Source organism: Simochromis diagramma, unplaced genomic scaffold (genome assembly GCF_900408965.1).
Source record: "Simochromis diagramma unplaced genomic scaffold, fSimDia1.1 OVJJ01000510.1, whole genome shotgun sequence".
Taxonomy (NCBI): Eukaryota; Metazoa; Chordata; class Actinopteri; order Cichliformes; family Cichlidae; genus Simochromis; species Simochromis diagramma.
The window spans coordinates 4462364-4482274 of record NW_024387326.1 but is presented as its reverse complement, the minus strand read 5'-3'; the positions used below and the strand labels follow the sequence as shown (position 1 = coordinate 4482274).

Here is a 19911-nt window from a genome sequence, read left to right as displayed (position 1 = left end):
CAGTTCCACTAATAGCCTTAAAAAACAGTTAAATTGGTCATCCTGCACTCACACAGTCCATAAAGCACCTCGCCAGGTGATGCTGATTAAGCGACTTGAAAGGGGTCCAAGAAAATCAATCTGTTTTATATAAGTCATAAAGCGGGGGGACACACAGGTGTCCCTAAAGGCAACTGTGCCCCTGCATAGTTTAGTCCACAGAAGAGGATCGCTTATTTAAAAAAAAAAGAAAAAAAAGAAGAAGAAAGCAGCTGACTCACAGAAACACAAATGAGCGTCTGTGTTAACAAAAGCAATTATCCAGCGCCAATCACAGCGAGCTAGGAGGCATCAGGCCATCCCTGCTGTGCAAGAAGGAGAAAAAAGGATAAAGCTGCTTTAGCGGAGAGCTTGTTCTTTCCTCCTCTTCAAGTCTTCACGTCTGCCCTGTATCACGGTAATTTCTGAGTCCGTGGCTCAAACACCGGGGCCGCAGAAACGCCGCTTACAGCTTGAAGCGCTGCACTGAATTCCCACAGTCAGACACGGACGCCATGTTTACTCAGCTGCCTGCCGCCCGGTCACGTGATCAACGTAAGTCCCGTGTGAAGGAAATCGACCCTGAAACCGAAATTCAATTCAGTTTATTTTATTTTATTTGAATTCGTCAATATAGAGGTTTAAAGCACTCCACGGGTATAAATACATATTAGGAAATAAGATCTGGGTTTTTTTTCCAAAATTATTATAGAGCCTTAAAAGCTACTAATTAATTATCAATTTTACATTTTAGAGATTTTTTTTTAAAAAAAAACAATGTAATATATTATAGAAAGTAAAACCCAATGATCAAACTCCAAATTACCAATAGTAAGTTATTCTGGCATGTAAAAAATGGGTGTATTTATAGTGTATTTTATTTTTTTAACAACCGAGTAACATTGCGTTAGCGTTATTCTATAAAAAACTAATTCTAAAACATGTGCTACACATCTAGACAAAAGTAAAATTGAATGGACGTATTGTAATATTCTTTCTAAGCCTGTTTAAAGGTTTTCATTTGAGGTTTTGCGTCAGGATATTTGCGACAGTGTTCCGACCTTGATGACGGCAGTTTTGACAGGCAGGCGCGGATTTTGTAAACAGAAGTAAGAGTGTTCCTGTGTCTAAGGTCCTCTTCATTTTTTTTTTATTGCTAATTGTTGGTAATTTTCGTGTGGCAGGCATATATTTCCTCTTTGTTCGCTGTTTTATTTGTGGGAAGTGAAGTTAGTCAAGCTTTGGTTGCCTTTTTTGAAGTTCCTGGGAGCTGATAATATGTAGCTCCCCGCATCAGCTAGCATGCTAACAAAATGGGACGAGAACAGCGCTGAAGCTGTCCTTTGAGCCGGCTGCTTCACGTGAGAGCGGGTATGCTAGTAGCGTGTCTCCTCAGGAGATCTGTGCTTTTATCGGGACTACGGCGGCCGGGAGTCCAGCGGAGGTATTTCTGTGCGGCGCAGAGTGTCCTCCAGGACACATTGCAGCAGGAGGCAGACATGATCCGAAGCCGGGGGCAGATCCGTCGGGTCCTCTGCGTGGCCGAGAAAAATGATGCTGCTAAGGGGATCTCTGAAATTATGTCCAGCGGCAGGGCCAGGAGGGTCAGTCACATCCCCTCACACACACTCACCTCAGACAGACAAATCTGCCAGGCTAATGTGTCAACTCTCTGTCAGTTCCAAAATGTGTAGCACTGGTAAAAAGTCTTGAGCCACCTATCATTTCTTTATATTTTGCTAAGTAAACATACACAAACATACATGGAAATACAGTATATAAGGCATTTTTTATTCTGTTCTCTCTCAGGATGATCCCACACTGCTTCAATAATGTTGAGGTCTGGGCTCTTGGGAGGCCAATCCATGACTGATGTTCCATTGTGTGTGTGTTTTTTTTTCTATCCAGGAACGCTTTTACTGCATTAGCAGTGTGTTTGGGAATATTGTCATGCTGAAAATGAAGCTGTTGCCAATTGGACATTTTCAGAGATCGTACTGTTAGAGTGGATCAAATCTAATCCATCCAATTCTGTATTTATAATTTCCCTAACATTACTGACTGAAATGAAATCCCAAACCATGGCAGAGCCTCCACCGTGTCTTACAGATAGCTGTAGACAGTCTGATTTCCTCTGTACATGCTGAATAGATTTGAGTAAGAAATTTCAAGTTTGGGTTTGTTTACTTCCTTAAGAATGGCTTTATGACAGGCACCTTTCTACAACCCTGGGATATGTTATTGTTGTGAGTAACAACTGTGATATATCAGGGTTTCTCCTGGCTAAAAACAGGCCTTTGGGAGGATGAACACTCACAGAAGCACAACCGGTCCCACATATAGCTGGACCAGCAGTGAGATTGTGTTACTTGTTTCTGTGAATTTGTCTGTTATTTTTGGTCATTTGATAAACAAAGATGTATTTTAAACTCGAGTAAATTAAACCCCATTTAAATAATATGTGCAGGGAAAAAGTACATATATACACAATAACAAGATCTCTGACAGACACATTTGTATTGTGTAGCTTACATAAATATGGTGAGCAAAATAAGAAACGCCTGTACAGTTTGACTTGGCAACCATACCGATTTCTCCATCTATACATCTGACAATACAACAACAAATCTTTGGTTGCTCCAGCACTCATTGTCTTGTTTTTTTATTTTAGAGGGAAGGAATGTCGAAGTTTAATAAAATCTATGAGTATGAATATCATCTCTTTGGGCAAGTAAGGAAAATTTCATACATTTACCTAAATGTCTGTTCTTTGGCGTTTCACTTTGTGTCTGATTTTTGTCCCTGTGCTTCCTTCACCAGAATGTGACTGTCTCAATGACATCAGTATCAGGGCATTTACTGGGTCTGGAGTTTAAAGCTCCATTTCAGAAATGGTAAGTTTAAAAAATTTTGTTTTTTGGGGGTATAAAGCATCAAACACGCTAACAGAAAAAGCTTATTGTTTTTTATCCTTTTCTCTCCAAAGGCACAGCTGCAATCCGGTGCTGCTGTTTGATGCAGAAGTAGAGAAATATTGTCCGGATAATATGTTACAGATTAAGGTAGGCTCGTTAACCGTCCTCCTAATAATAGGAAACATCTACTGAAATAAATGATTATTTTGTATTTCAGTTCAAAGTTTACTGTTTATTAAGTCAACTGCTATAACATTCTTCCTCTCCTCACTTTCCTTTTCTCTGTCCTTTTTTTCTTACATAGCGAACGCTAGAGAAGGAGGTGAGGCTGTGCCAGGCCTTGGTCATCTGGACTGATTGTGATAGAGAGGGAGAAAACATTGGCTTCGAAATCATAGATGTTTGCAAAGCAGGTATAGCAGAAGTCTGGATGTTTTTGTTGACTGTGTAAGGCCTCAGAAGTTCAGGCTTCATGTGAAAAACCTGCTGCTAAAAACATCTCCTCTGTCTGCATTTTGTTTTCTTTCAGTGAAGCCAAATTTACAAGTCTTTCGGGCAAAGTTTTCTGAGATCACGCCCAACTCAATCCGAAGAGCCTGTGAGACTCTAACAGAGCCTGATGCTAACGTCAGCGATGCAGTTGATGTCCGCCAGGAGCTGGACTTGCGTATAGGTAAGACAGCACTCGCTCTTAAGCACATGGAAGGCTTTGTGGGGATAATGGATTTGGTCAAAGGTCAGTGATTCAACAAATGTCTGATGCATCCTTCATAGGTGCATCTTTTACTCGATTCCAGACACTTCGCCTGCAGAAGATCTTCCCAGAGTCCCTGGCCAATCAGCTGATCTCATACGGCAGCTGTCAGTTTCCCACTCTGGGTTTTGTGGTGGAGCGCTTCAAAGCCATCCAGGCATTCATACCCGAGACTTTCTATAAGATCAAAGGTTTGTCCGTGCACACACCCCAATACTCAGCAGAAATTCAGTGATTTGGGTTTTAAAAGGATATTCACCTCTCTCCTTCGTGTCTCTCTTTGCCTCAGTGATCCACGAGGTGGAGGAGGATTGTGTGGAGTTTAACTGGAAACGAAACCGCCTCTTCAATCACACAGCTTGTCTAGTGCTCTACCAGATCTGCATGGAGGTATGTGCCTGCATGTTTTATGTTGAATATCCTACACTTTGTTCCTTCAGTGATTAAAAACTCATGAGCTGTTCATGAAATAGTCACGACCTCTGATCTGTTGCTTTCATGGGTTTGTTTTAGTTGTTATTCTATGTGAGACTGTAGCTGCTGTGATTTTTCTGTGTGTTTATACAGCCATGAGTGTTTTGTGTTGTTATATTTTGGTTTGGGGTTTTTTTTTGCTTATTGATGAGAGAACAAAGTTGTCATCTGGCTCTATGACTCTCATCGAGACACGTGTATTGTTTACTGTCGGGCCCAGTAATTAACACTTCATTCTCACTGTTGCCCACAGAGAGAAATGTGAGAATCGGAAGAAAAACTTAAGTCAGAGAGACTCAGCAATGTTTGTCTCTGTGCGCCGGGTTTAGTCTGCAGTTCTTTAGAGTATTGGAGGATAACAAGTCAAACTGTAGGTGTGATGAACTTATTCTAGTGGGGCAATGAGAGCCTGATTCTGGTTAGAGAAGGCCAGCAAGGAAGTTCCTGCATTATACCTTAAAAGTGCACACTATCTTTTTATAGTAACATGGTGAGACGGCTCACATGTAGTTCCAAAACCAAAGAGTTCAGCATTCAGTTGTGTGGTCCATTTATGGCTCCACTAAGCTTTCTTTTATTTTCTTTTTTTTAATTTGTTCCCCCGTGTTGGCAGAGAAAAACTGTTAATGGACTTTAAAATGTGTCCTGAGGAGACAAACAGAAGTTCACATTTCCTGTTTGCATTCACAGCTTTTCACCAAAACAGACTACAGGTGCTGAAACAATTTCCTTCCTCACTTAATATTTGTGTTCCTTTTTCTGCTTTCAATTTGAAAATCTGTATTATTTACACCTCACACTCAAGATTGAGATGGTCTTTGATTAGGTAGGCATCTCACATTATCAAGCACTACAGGTCCTGTTACTACTAAATTAAACTATCCATTGTGGGGGGTCATTGTGGCCATTCAAGAAGCTTTTCAATGCACAAAAACCCCCACACCACTTGGGCCAGAGCTGCTGGTGTTTATTTCAGCTGTTGCAAACAGATAAGTAACATCAATAATGTTTTTGGAGATGCTAAACCTAACCAACAGCAGAAAGTAAAAGAGTGAAAAGTACAATCCAAGGTTAGTATCCACCTTGAAAGGCACCATGGACATGTACCAACTGTGTGTGAGGTTAGCACATCTCTATGCTTCTCCTGCTGCTGTTAGGACACCACAGTAAGTTTCAAGTGTTTTCAACCTGCACAAATAAAATGATATAAAAGCCGCATGTGAAAAGAGAATATCACTTCATTCATTTCCAGGATCCCATAGCAACAGTCACCTCAGTAACCAGCAAACCTAAGAGTAAATGGAGGCCACTGCCTTTGGACACTGTGGTAAGAATAAAAAGCCAAACAGCTGCACATAAATGTAAAACACACAGCAACTTTAAAAAAAAAGATTTTGTCCTGCTGCTTTGGCCCACTGCAAACAGTCTTCTTCATTTGTCTGGCCTACAGGAACTGGAGAAACTGGCTTCACGGAAGCTCAGAATAAGTGCCAAAGAGACTATGAAAATTGCAGAAAAGCTCTATACTCAGGGGTGAGTGTGTGAATCTTTTAGTCGAAAGCATTTTATGTGACGTAAAAACTGCTTTCCAGAGAATAAACTAATGTCTCGATGTCTGAACTTATTTCACTCTTAAGCCTGATGTGTGAGAGTGTCTGTGGGTTCAATGAAACATACAAGTGCATTTAGATGTGTTCTTAGTTTTATACACAAAGAACATCCACTCTGGAGGTTCGGCAATCAGTGATTTTACATTTCCAGAGCGTTCCTACATCGTGAATCATGCGTCCTTTTCTTTGTTCTTTTTTTTTTTTTTCTTCTTCTGCTCAGGTTCATCAGCTATCCCCGCACAGAGACCAACATTTTTCCAGCAAACTTGGCTCTTACCCCACTGGTGGAGCAGCAGGCTCACAGCCCGGTGTGGGGGGCGTTCGCCCAGCGAGTGCTTGACCAGCCGGGGGGACCCAACCCAAGACAGGGCAAGAACTCTGACCAAGCCCACCCTCCCATACATCCCACCAAGTTCACTAACACACTGCAGGTAGCTTGGTGTGATCAATAACAGGGATTATTTTTTTTTTTTTTCATTTCTATTGTTTCAATTTTATGAACAGAAAACAACCACAGAATCTGAGAAGATAATTACAATAAACACTGCTTGTTGTCTCTTTGTGTTATTCCCAGGGCAATGAAGGACGTGTGTATGAGTTCATTGTTCGCCATTTCTTAGCTTGTGTATCCCAGGATGCTTTGGGACAGGAGACTGTGGTTGATATAGATATCGCTCAGGAGAAGTTCTCCGTCTCGGGACTCATGATCATTGCAAGGAACTACCTGGATGTTTACCCCTATGACAGGTGGAGCACAAAGGTACAGTGTGGGTGTTTAGACTGACCAAACTTTACCAGTTTTGCTCTAAACCCACTTAACGAGCTCAAATAGTGACTGTGAGCTGAAACATTCTTGGCATTCATTACACATCTCTACGTTATTGCTTTTTGTGGACAACATATTCAAATGTGCTCTACAGGTGATTCCAGTGTATGAACAAGGCTCTCAGTTCCAGCCCTCTGCTATTGAGATGGTGGACGGACAGACGAGTCCTCCGCAGCTGCTCACTGAAGCCGACCTCATATCGCTGATGGAGAAGCACGGCATTGGTATATAATTGACGCACAAAGTCAGAAATTCTGTTTTTTTGTGGGTTGTTAGGTTTGTTTGTTTGTTAGTTAGTTAGTTTTGTGTATTTGTCGACTTGTCACTAGTCCATAAATACTTTAAATGATGAATAATATGTAATGTGTGATTTTTCACAGGATGAGAGATTTAAAGACCCAGTACATAAAGTGTCAGTTTAAAATATTTTCCTTACAAGACCAGCTCACTGTCATGTGATTTAATGGAAGAAATGTTTCATTATAAAATATGTTGTTAGTTTTTGATCATTTAGTGAATTAAATATCATAGTTTAAATTAAATATTACCTTTAAAGTGTGATCTCTATAAAGAGATTCATGATTATATTGACTCAGGTCAATAGTATTCGGCAAATGAGGGAAATTTTAACTTTTTACCCCCATTTTGTTGAATTGGGGCCTCGGACAATTAAGGCAAAAGAAAGTCCAGCTTGGTCCAACCCAACTAACAAGTTGTACCTAATAAAGTGTCTAGTGAGTGTATGTGGATATTTTTTGTGTGTTGATCTGATTTAATAAAAGCAGCTCCACCTACTAACACGTGCTTCTCTCAGTATAGACCTTCTTTGCTCCGTACTCACAGTTTGGCGTCTAATGTGAGTGTTACTATGCTAACTGTTCACATTACAGGTACAGATGCAACCCACGCTGAGCACATTGAGACTATAAAGAGTCGCATGTATGTGGGCTTGACAGCTGACCAGAGGTTTACGCCTGGAGAGCTGGGCATGGGGCTGGTGGAGGGTATGTGCACGCACGCTCGCACTCAATGTAAAGCTCGGTCACTCAGTTAAGCTGCGTACATATCAATGTGTGCGTGTTTGTGTGTGTGTGCAGGTTATAACTCCATGGGCTATGAGATGTCAAAACCGAACCTGCGTGCTGAATTGGAAGCAGACCTCAAGCTGGTGTCAGAAGGTCGAAAGGACAAACAGAGCGTGCTGCAGCATCACATCCAGAAATACAAGACCGTCTTCATTGAGTCTGTTAGGAAAGCGAAGAAGTTAGTTGCATTTACCTTGTAGTTTACACGTGTGTATGTCTGCATCCTCAATATTAAAACTAGTGCGTAACCTTTCCTGCTATCGCTGCATCCTGCTGGTAAGAAGTCGTATGTCTGCTGTTCCCTCAGGTTAGATGAAGCGCTGTCTCCCTATCTCGGTGCAGCTCACGAGATCCCTGAAGCAGAGCAGCAGGACATGGAGATCCCGCTGCCGGTGAGGAAGTGCCCTAACTGTGGTCGGGACATGGTGCTGAAGAAGAAGAGAGAGGGAAACAGGTGAGACGATGGAAACAACGGAAGCTGTAATAAAGAAGGATGCGTTCTTCCAACCTTCCTCAGCAGGCAGTAGAGATGTATTTGTTAAAAATACACCGATTGGGCAAAAAAAGAAAAAGAAACTCACACCTTCTAATATTTTGGCCTTTACCTTTGGTAAAAGCACACATGCGCTGTGGCATCTCCCAGTGTGGGAAAGTTGGACCGTTATATAAAGTCTTCTCAACACATCCCAAAGATTCTCACTGGGGTTAAAGTCTGGACTCCGTGGTGTGTGAAAATGGTGTGTCATTCTCCCTGAGCTGAACTATCACAGTCTGAGCCTGATGAGTTCTGGCATTGCCATCTTTAATGTGCCACCAAGGGGCATACTAATGGAAAAAGATTGAACTTTACCAGCTGAAGGAACCTCAGATCCTAACACTGCCACCACAGTCCTGTGTGGTAGGAACATCATGTGATTTTCTTTTTACCTGACGCACCCATCACATCTTACTTTTATTTTTTTAGTTACATTTATTCATTTTGATAATTTTTTTTTTTGGGGGGGGGGGGGGGTCTCTACCATCGTAGCGGACATAAATGCTTTTTGCACCCTCGCTGCACTCTGACCTCTCAGCTGCTCTCTGTCTCCTCCTGCAGTAAATACCTGTCGTGTGTGGGCTTCCCAGCCTGTAAAACAGCAGTGTGGTTTCCTGACGTGGTGCTCGAGGTCAGCAGAGATGAAAGCACATGTCCTACCTGTCAGCCACACCCCATTCATATGTGAGTATTGATTTGTATTAATCTGGACAGTATTAAAGCCATTCCTCATAGGAGTGCTTGATAAGTTACCAAACTGTGAAATGTCCTAAATAAAGTAAGGCTAGCTTACTGGGATCAAGGGTTGAGTAATGCTGTGACAATGCTGATCTGTCTCTTCCTCAAAGACTCAAGTTTGTAATTTGCTTTGTAGTACAAAAAGATTATTTGTATTTTCCCTTTAAAAAAAAATAAATAAATAAAATAAAATGTCCAAAAGTTGATTCTTGGGCGATCGTGGCTCAAGAGTTGGGAGTTCGCCTTGTAATCGGAAGGTTGCCGGTTCGAGCCCCGGCTTGGACAGTCCCAGTCGTTGTGTCCTTGGGCAAGACACTTCACCCGTTGCCTACTGGTGGTGGTCAGAGGGCCCGGTGGTGCCAGTGTCCGGCAGCCTCGCCTCTGTCAGTGCGCCCCAGGGTGGCTGTGGCTACAATGTAGCTTGAAATCACCAGTGTGTGAATGTGTGTGTGAATGGGTGGATGACTGAAAATGTAAAGCGCCCTTAGCCCTTAGGGACTAGTAAAGTGCTATACAAATACAGGCCATTTACCATTCTGTTCATCTGGACGTAGCGTTTTCAGTGGGAGAAACATTTCGTCACTCATCCAAGTGACTTCTTCAGTCTCAGCTGACTGCAGGTTTCCCCAATCTTATCAACAGTACATTCGCATATTGACTGAAGCTAGCACCACTGAAGGAACAATAGGTCAGTTCCTTCATCATAATTATGCAAATTCTCATGACCATTGATCAACAACCACTGATCAAAGCTCACTGATCAAAGACCACTGATCAATGGCTGTGAGTACCGTTCACAGAGAGTTGGGGAATGGTTGCAATCACAGCATTGTAAGATGGCGAAAGATGTACCCTTAGGCCCCCTCCTCGATTCAGAGATGTTCTTTCCCTTTTCACGTAAATGGCCTCCTTGACTCCGCGCTCAAACCAGCGTTCCTCCCTGTCCATCCTCATCACTTGTAATCGGAAGATTGCTGGTTCGAGCCCCGGCTTGGACAGTCCCAGTCGTTGTGTCCTTGGGCAAGACACTTCACCCGTTGCCTACTGGTGCCTACTCATCACTGAAAGAGTGTCCACTGGCCTGCAGGTGTAAATAGACTGCAGAGTCCTGGCCTGACGAGGTAGCTCTTCTGTGTTGTGCCATCCGCTTCGCCAGAGGTTGTTTGGTTTCCCTGATGTATAAATCCTGGCAATCCTCCTGGTACTTAACAGCGTACACTATGCGTTTTGGGGGGTTTAAAAGCCACAGAGACACAGTTTAGAATGGATTCTGAATAAATGAATTCATTTTTAAACATCCATTTATATCTACATTATCTTTCTTCTGTATTTTCCTGTATTTATTTTGATATTTTCATCACTTTTTGCATATGGTTTTTATTGAGCCATATTATTTGACTGTGTCATTAACACTCCAGCTGAAGAATAATTACACCTTGAATACAGACTCACAGAGCTGTAAGCATGGCTGAAGAGTCTTCACACACATGTGGTCCTCGTTGTTCACTGTGTCCTTCTGGCTCTGTGTGTTTCATTAGGCTCATTTAAACTGTGCACAGTAGATTTGTAGTGCTACTCAGTTTTTATGCAAATGTCCTCTGATGCAACGTGAGTGACAAATAGGTAAGAAGCATTCGTATTTACGACTGTCCTGCACTAAAGGAGTTGGGATTGTTTTCCTGTGCGATCCACTGCTGTCCAGCCAGAGCAGTGATCGCACATTATGTGGTCAGTGCTGTAGATAAACGGCCTTCACGAGAGGTCAAAGAGTGCCTCCTACTTGATGTGTGCACGTGTGAACAGTGTGTGTGTGTGTGTGTGTGTGTCTAATGCTTGTAGTCTTTAAGGTCTTTCAGGAAGTGTAACACCAACTCTCTGCTCTAACCACAAGAGCGGAAGGTACCCTAAGCAGTAATAAGTACGTTGGAAAAACAGCTGACAGACTGGTTTTTGTGTTGTTTGTGTTTTTCTTCTCCTGTTTTTTTGACAGCCTACTAATGTTGACAGTCACAGCTTTAACATGAAGTGCTCTTTTTGTTTCACTTCCTGCTTGTCACATGAACCCAGGAGAAATATATTAGTTTACTAATTATATTTCTGAAGTCCTCAGCACTGAAGACACATCCCCAAAAATAGATAACCAGCAAATGTCAAGTTTGGTACTGTTAGAATAAGAGTGGACTTTAACTGCAGCAGTCTTGTCCTGCATGATTACTGATTACTTATTGTACTGAGATACATCTATCTCAGCCTAACTGACCACTGTTATGTATCAAAGTTCAAATGCTGATTTAAAGAGTAGCGACTCTTCCCTGCAAAGGTCACACAATACAGTACAATGCAGAAAAAATCTGAATATGTACAGAACAAAAACATGTAGACTCTTAATAACATGTAACATGTAAAGTATGTACTCTGGCCTCAGATTTCCAAAAGACTCTTACAGTTACAAAACTGTTTTAGGATTCGGTAAACGTCCCCTAGCGTCACGCAGAAAAGAGTCTCAACCTAAATCATCTCCCTAAATCATGCCTGCTGATTTAGACTTTTGTCAGGGTCTGTGCTACAGGGGGCCACATAACCTATTCACACTTGCACCTATGCTGGTGCATTATGTGTTAATTACCCTGTGTTAGTGACCTGCTGTTTTATAGTCGATAGAGATGCAGGGGCTTTTTTCTTTCCTGTCCCCCCACCTCTCTTTGTTTTGGTCAGTTTTGTTTTTTTGTCAGGGACAAAATTTTTCACTTCTGTTTTTCCACTTCTTTGTACATTTCCTCACGTCCATTCTTTTAGGAATTTACTGACATGTGTGAGTCATTATATATCTATTATTGTCATTATTAGCATCAATATAAGGACAATGGTTGTTATTCTCTCACTGATAAATTCAAAAACTGCTGCAACAAAGGGTAGCTGGAAATGTACAGGAGGAACCGTTACTGAACAGACCAGTCAGTGCAGATGCACGCTGTGTCACCACGACGTGTTGTTGCATTTCTAGGGAGGTACACATCAGGCATACGGTTAAAGCGTAGATTTTCAGAGAGGTTTGCGTGTATGATGTAGCTATGGTGTAGATTTCCAAGTAACACGCTATCTTCCAGCTTAACAGTGGAAATGCCAAAGAACCATATGCTGTGAAGTATTTGCACTGATGTTCTGTTGTTTTCTCTTTGCTGCACTACACAGATCCTCCTGAGCTGCTCTCGAGCTATATAAAAATGTTTTACTATTCCAGCCTCATGACTTAGACTTACAAGCTAACTGGACACCAGAGGCCCGGTGTGAGAAACGCTCCACTATTTAATAAAAATCAAGTTTGAAGAGGAACTAAATCAGTTAACCAGACTTTAAGCAGTTTTTGCTCAGGAGAGTCTGTAGAGTCTGCTAATCAGCAGGTCGGTGCTCAACCCCCGGCTCCTCCAGTTGTTTTTAACTCATTTAAGTGTGCTTGGACAAGATAATGAACTCCAAAGTGCATTGAACAAACCTTGTGTGACTAGGTGAATGAGGCTTCTAGGAAAAAGTGCTTTGAGTGCTCAGATTATATAGAAAAGCACCGTATAAGTACCAGTCTGTAAGCAGACTGTACTACAGGTAGATGTATCTCAGCTCAGTTAGTGACATGTGGCCTTTGCAGACTTTGACAGTTAGATGAATTGTTCTGCATGTGCTGACTTACACAATGAAATACTTTGAACATATTTTAGAAGTCAAAACTACTCAACTGATAGAAGGTGATCAGTTTTAATCACAAAGACGTATTCAACCAGTAACTGGTCAAACTCTGGACACTCGGTCATTTGCAGAAATGTGCAGAAACATTTGCAATGCTTCACGTCTCTCTGTTAGAGTGCTCACACGCTGTACTCAGTGATGCTTTTTAATCAGCAACTGCTTCATGGCTTTCCTGTTGTCTTTAACTCATTTAAATTGCTCCATATAATCCAGCTCTGAGGTCTCCATCAGACCTGGACGATCATTTCGGTTTCGGTTTCTCACTGAAATTAACACGTTCTCGAATCATGCAGGAGCAGTCCAGCTTTCTGCATGTGTTAGAGTGTTGTGTTTTTGGTAACTGGCACCTGTACATGGTGTTGAATGTCCTTTCATCACAGGCATAAGGCACAGTAACACGATTAAGCCAGAGCCCTTATGTTGTGAGGGGTTTCACGTGTTGTTTTGCTAACTATATTTCAGAACGCATGATTTTTGAAGGTGCTTTGTACTTGACTGATTTAGGGAGGGATGTCTAAGTTATGAGTGCTTTTGTAAAAGATTCGTCCTCTCAGCACAACAGAGACTTAACTCACACATTAACTGAAAAAAACCATGTATTTATTTATTTTTTCAGTGGTCACGTCAGTGCTAAACTCCCTCCGTGCCTTATGCTACCCTCTCAGGCAAACAAACAGCGACAGCCCTGACGCTCTCGAGAAATTTCTCCAAATTCTTGTTTACACAAGTAGGCGTTAACCCTACGAGCACGTGGCTCAGCTCAGTCCAAATATAGGGCACGCTCACTCGCAGTGAGCCAAAGTGCTCCACACCAGCATCTGTTACCATGGCAACCAATCTGGTGGCGAGCTCAAAGTTGAGCTCCAGCCCTCTCTCCAGAACAATGTCAGCGCTGTAGTTTTTTGTTTTTTTTGTTTTAAATCAGATATCACTGTGCAGCTTGTTGGATAACTTCATATGCTGATAAATGCAGATGTGCGCAGGAGTAGGCTGTTGCTTGGTGCTACCGCCTCACTTGTTGCCACGGCAACTTGCCCTGTTTTACCAACTTTTGTTATGTACAGGTTTTTGAAAGAGCCACTTTATGGTGGACTGTTTGTCCTCAGTGCTTCACACAGGTTTCTATGAGAATATATATTTTATTACATTTCAGTCATAAGTCATGGTATATACTCCTGAGTTACTGGTAATTTCAGTTACCTACAGCCACTAAAATTGACAGAGGGTGACAGAAAATGTCACTGCATAAACTTCTATATGATATGCCTTTGGTTCACTGATAAATCGTCTCTGTGGATCAAATTTAATTATGCCAGTGAAGCACATATTAACCAAATGTCCATGCAGAAGCGCAAAAGTGACTCGCACGTCATTACCACTGAGCCAATTATATCATGTTGGAAACCCTGTACCTTAAGACATCCAGATGTGTGTGGGGGTTTTAAGCGTTTCCTTCTAACGTCTTTTAGTCACAGCCGAGCACAGAACAACAGAATGAACCTCATTGTCAGGGGAAATATTTAAGTAATTAGGATTCATCTCCTAGAGTTTATTCATATCTCTACATAGTTTAATGCCAAACAATGATGATCGTCATTCTGCATCAAAGGGGTGGATTAGCAAGCTGATAGATCCATTCATGGGGCCATGCTGGAGTGTCAAATACATGTTGGTATTGGCACAAATATTGACCAATAATAATTAATAGAAAAAAGTTCAGAAAGCAAAGCTTGGGTTTTTTGTTTTTTGTTTTTTTGTTTTTTAAGAAATTTGTCATCATTGATGTCTTAGCTTCATGGTGTTTCTGCAGCACATGTGCAGATCCACAAGAGTGTGGTGAACTGGAGCCTGTCATAGGGCGAGAGGCAGGGTCACGAGTCAGTCGGACTATCTGAAGAAAACTCACACAGGTGCAGGGAGAAGATCCCAATCCACACAGAAAGGTCCCAACCAGACAGCGCCACCAGCCTTCTGCCCTCCTCTGCCGTAATCTAATTATTTATGTCAAGAATGTGTTTAAGAATCTTTTCTGCAATAACGTTATGCAGGAGGATTTTTTTTAACAGTGAACTGTGAAATCTTAATACTCCACACCACAGCCATCACATACCCACTTGACTTTTGTGGGTGGAAACAGTCGGCCTGCTGAACAAATAGTATAATAATTGAAATTACCTGAGGTATTTGATTCTGATTGTGTTGATTGTACTAAAATTGCCCACTCTGAATGAGTCAAGCAAGCTAAGAGGACTGAGCTTACCCGTAGCTTACTTGACTCATTTAGAGTGACTTACTCTCTTTGGATGTTAAATAAGTGATGGATTGCCACACAGCACAGTTCATTTATTAGATGTGCATACTGAGGTTGCCTCCTGTGTGTCCTCCCTTCTTCAGGTTGAAGTTCAAGTTCCGCAGGGGTAGCCTTCCTCCCATGATGCCTCTGGAGTTTGTTGGCTGCATCGGTGGCTGTGACGAGATCCTCCGAGAAGTGCTGGACCTGAAATATCTCAGACCAGGGGGAGGTGGTGGTGGTGCAGGAGTTGGAGGAGGGGGTGGAAGAGGAGATGACCCTCATCCTCCACCTCCAAGGCCACCCAGACCTGATCCGTCCAGAACCCGAATCTCTAATCCTCGCCCTTCTCTCCCGCCTGTGCCCTCCTGGACCCCACAGCCGACGTCTCCACCAGGTGGCCGCAGTATGAGTATAAACGCCAGCAGTGACGCGATCGTGTGCAACTGTGGTCAGGATGCACTCCTCCTGACTGTGCGCAAAGACGGCCCTAATCAAGGCCGGCAGTTTTACAAGTGCAACGCCGGGAGCTGCAACTTCTTTCTTTGGGCAGATCAACCAAGTCAGCAGGGGGCGCCACAGAATCGAGGGCCGCCACCGCCAGCACCGAGGACTTCCCAGCCTCCTAGGCCATCTCTGGGATTCAGAAACACATCTGAAGGAAGCAGAGGACAGGAAGCGGGTGCACCAGGACATTTGGGACAGGTGATGTGCAACTGCAACGAGGCAGCCGTGACGCGAACGGTGCAGAAGGACGGTCCAAACAAGGGTCGCATGTTCCACACCTGTGGGAAGCCAAGAGAGCAGCAGTGTGGCTTCTTTCAGTGGGCTGATGAGAACGTACCTCCACCAGGTGGGGCTCTCACACACAAATCCTCCTCTGAGCTCCTAATCATAATCCAATGTAAGACCACATACCTCCAACAGGGCTGAAAATTCCCTCCACACATGCACGAACTGTGTCACTGTTATCTCTTACTTTAATTCAATATGCATTTGTGAAGATATGATGCACATTACACACAAAACGGTGAAGAATGCTTCCTAAAATTCCTGGATCCATACACAGTGACTCATAGTCATCAGTCACTTACACATGAGTTAGGCCCCGCCTCTGATAAAAATGCAAATCTTTCCACAACCTTTTGAGTCATTCGTTTAACAACCAGGCAGACAGAAAAAACAAACAGTCTGAACCAATCACGGAACTTCTTTGGCTCAGGTAGTGAAAAGTATGTAATTAGCTAGATTACTTTGTTAAATGGGCATAAAATTAATTCTCATCTTTATTTCCTTTAACAAGTATGGACAACACACATTGCTGGCAGGACAAATAGTTGAACGAGTGTTTCTAGCAGCTGCATGATTTTCAGGGAAATCTCGCCACAAACTTCCTAACAGAACTGCTTTATTGTTACAACGTATGGAGTCACCAGCTCTATTGAGGTCATTGCTATTGAGCCTGGGCTTTGACGTGGATGCGCTGCGGATATACTGCCTTTGTATTGGCTTCACCTGAAACACATATTATGCGTAGGAACGAGTGAGTCACAAGGACAACATGAGGATGAGCTCATTTTCAGATTGTGTTTTGCCTTCACTGTGAACCTTTATCAACAAGTTGGTCTCATATGGATAGCATCTACAAACTACACGTATCTTTTTTTCCAAAACATAAATACAGCCTAAAAATAGAAAACTAGTTTGACTTATGTTTTGGAAGCTGATCTTCGCAGCGCATAGACACTGATCTTATACTGGTGTACCCACTTTCACTGGGTTAAGTCACATGGTTGGCATTGGCAGATGTTTGTAAACAACAAATTCAAAATGTCTCTAATATGACCATATTATGAGACAAATGTTAGAGCCTGACTGATTCATCTGCAGGCTGATATTAACTATGCACTATTATGTCGTTCTTGACAATTATAACAGTCAATAAATGAAAATTAAAGAAATAAAGACGAGGCAGGAGAAGCACCCTTCAGCCATGTTATTAGTGTTGACGTTGCACAGTTTGTCGACCACGTGCACTTTGCAAATCCACTTGCAGTTTCTTAAACTGCTTGTTATCTTAGGTGCCTCAACAGTGCATTGAATAACTGCACATAACAAATGTCAGGGATCTCTCTTTGTGTTTGGTGTGGCTAAAAAGTAATATCAGCCAAAATATCAGATGATTAAGTAACCAAAATATCGGTATCGATATTAAAAATCCTATATTGATCGGGCTCTAATACTTGTAAATAAATACAGAAGTGTGTTTTTTTTTTTAATAACCTTGGCTCTGTAGATGCCCACATGAACCAATTAAAGCTTTATCTGTAATAACTGAAGCGGTGTGGTTTGATAAAGTATAGTCACCCTTCAAAACACACTGTTATTATCAGGTCCAAATTTCTTTATTCATACTGCAGCGAGAGTTCACATGTGATAAGAAAGTAACACACAGCGAAACATTATCAACAACAAATCATAAAACTGATGCAAGAAGTGATAATGTATACTAATAAAGTATGGACCAATAAAGTATTGACAGGATACTTAGGGAAATCCAGTCGGTGTTATTTACTGTTACACGCCATCAAAACTTGGCATGAAGACTTTTAGTTTACCAGCTGAAATTTTTTAATCTTCATCTTAATCTTAATTATCTGGTCTTATCTGTCTAGGATAAAAAGGATGGGCATAGTTTTCAGGTCTTAGATTGAACCCAGAGTCAAAGTGCATTCATTAAACCTGTAGTGCTTCTACTGGCCAGCAGGGACTGACTCATTCGGTGGCAGAAGGAAGTCTGAGTACAGAAGTAGATGGAAAAACTGCCAAACTGCTCACTTGATCTACGAAATTTCCTGGATGCGCTCTGTCACATTCCAGTGACTACGTCCACCTTTTATATTCTTCGTGGACATATTCAGGTTTTCAGACCAAGCAATACAAGACTTTCTAATAGATTCTCTGTAAAGATGAGTCATCTCGGTAAAAGCAAGCGTACTTGACATTATAAATGCATTATAGACAGGCATTTGCAGTGTATGCTATTGATTTTTAGTGGACCTTGACTGCAGTGATTTGGCTGTAAAATTCTACGAAAGTTCTACAAAGCACATTGTGTTTGTTTAAGAAAAGAAGGATATTATGCTCACCTACACCCCATTTGATGGTAAAAAAGAAAGTACTGTCACGACTCACGAACACAGAGACCTTGAGGCATCAACATGACATGTACCTGCAGTCCCAACATGCTGAAAAAAAATTCTTTGGCGCTTTCTATGCAATAGCTGGTAATTTTGACTCTTTTAACTCTGATCTCTGTTTCCCCGTGTCAGGTGGTTTTGGTGGTGGATTTTATAGTGATGGAGACGGCGGGAGGAAGGGAAGGAAGATGATGGGAGGTCCGAGTGCTAACAGACCCCCTGCTGCTAAGAAGCCTCGCACCTGTGGCATCTGCCACATGCCAGGACACACCCGAGTCACCTGTCCTCAGCGATGACCGCTGTCTGTGACTGAAGCCACCCCATAATTGGGCAGAGTTAATGAAGTCTGTGACTTCAGTTTTATATTTTAAACAACTTGGACTATACATAGAGTGGGGCATCTGCAAAGCAACTGGGTCAACAGGATAAGTGTGTGCAAAACAGAAAGTGTTCCACCCACATGTGTTGGCCAAACCAATACCAAAAGTGCCCAACAGCAGCATAAACTGCAGCTTTTCTTTTTGTTTTCACTCAGCACCGATGCCTCAGCTGTACTCAGATCAGCTCTAGATGAGCGACTCTTCTGTGGGGCTTGGGAGGACAAATAAGGTCAAGCTAATATTGAAGTGTAAAACAAACCAATCAGAACTGTACACGGACCATGTATGCTGGAGAGCACACATAAAATAAACTCTGAGACAAACGCTGAAGTGCTGAACTAGTTTTATTACTCGCGTTTGTAACCACAGCAACCTGAAAGCGCTTAGCAAGTTATTGAAAATTTGCTCACATGGCCTTGGATCAACCGATCCTCCACTCTGTCTTTCTCTGCTTTTTACAATCTCGAAATCCTAACTAAAATCCTGTATATTTCTGACTCAGGAGCAACGCCATCTCTGACAAATAAACTTCATTTTAAAAGACGGCGTATGTGCATGCCGGTCAAGACTAATCGGCTAAATGTATTGATATCTGAATATTTTCATGTATCGATTTATGGAGGTGGAAGAAAAAGGCGGGGGAAAATTGTTTTTACACTGCAAAGGTTGGACTGGTCATCTGATGTTCGCACTGATAAAAGTTAATAAACTCATTTTAACATTTTATAGTACATTAAATCTCTGCAGTCATGACAGAGGGAACTTTTGGTTTCGCTTGGAGTGTTCGGGGTTTTCCATTAGCTTTAGCTTTTGCTTTTATTTTGAGTCTGTTGTTTGCTGCTCTTTGTTCATTTACTTTTGGTTTTGAGTCTTAAACTTTCAGTCGGCCCTACTTTGGAAACGAAACAAAATTTATGACTAAGCAGAGCACGCACCAATGAAAACAGACTTGCTCTGGCCTGAAATACTCCGATGCATAAGTAAAGTAGGAATAGAGTCAACCAAATCTAAAAAAAAGTTCCCCACAACGTCTCTCAGTATGTAACTTTCATATCCAATAACAGTTATGAAGCCATGCAAAATCTTTCCTTCATGAAGACTTTTACAGGTACATTAAAGGATCTCATAATTGTAATGAATGTGCTTTTTTTTTTTTTTTTTTTTTTTTTTTTTTTTTACCCCCAATAATTCTGAGCCCTTGGAAGTGCACCTTTGATTTAATGCAGTCTCATTCAGTTTGTGCCAAGCACATTTTTCGTTAATGATTATATAAATGTCTTTGCTTTTATATATTTCGGTTGCACTTGCTTCATGTTTGTGAGTTTTTTTGTGTATTAATAAAATA

General features: G+C 41.8%; 1 protein-coding gene across 2 annotated transcripts; it reads left to right on the top strand.

Moving 5' to 3' along the window:
- Positions 1–459: 459 nt before the first annotated feature.
- On the top strand, positions 460–19297 carry top3a (DNA topoisomerase III alpha). 2 transcript variants are annotated; one of them, XM_040005978.1, is made up of 19 exons: positions 460–573; positions 2690–2749; positions 2839–2912; positions 3005–3080; positions 3238–3346; positions 3463–3606; positions 3708–3878; positions 3977–4077; positions 5414–5488; positions 5612–5694; positions 5992–6202; positions 6346–6531; positions 6692–6821; positions 7488–7601; positions 7695–7860; positions 7990–8136; positions 8779–8901; positions 15091–15839; positions 18319–19297. In XM_040005978.1, exons 2-19 carry the CDS (start codon positions 2699–2701, stop codon positions 18480–18482), a joined length of 2874 nt encoding a protein of 957 aa, XP_039861912.1. In that variant the 5' UTR covers positions 460–573; positions 2690–2698; the 3' UTR covers positions 18483–19297. The 2 variants fall into 2 exon arrangements, with proteins under 2 accessions (XP_039861912.1, XP_039861911.1); XM_040005977.1 differs by lacking the exon at positions 460–573 and adding an exon at positions 1056–1622.
- Positions 19298–19911: the final 614 nt, after the last annotated feature.

What these genes read in the sequence shown, in the direction of transcription:
- top3a (XM_040005977.1), top strand. Translation starts at nt 1,392, where the DNA reads ATGCTAGTAGCGTGTCTCCTCAGGAGATCTGTGCTTTTATCGGGACTA. An exon ending in GACTTTCTATAAGATCAAAG is followed by an intron (nt 3,879 to 3,976) that starts GTTTGTCCGTGC and finishes TCTTTGCCTCAG; the next exon opens with TGATCCACGAGGTGGAGGAG. An exon ending in GGGCATGGGGCTGGTGGAGG is followed by an intron (nt 7,602 to 7,694) that starts GTATGTGCACGC and finishes GTGTGTGTGCAG; the next exon opens with GTTATAACTCCATGGGCTAT.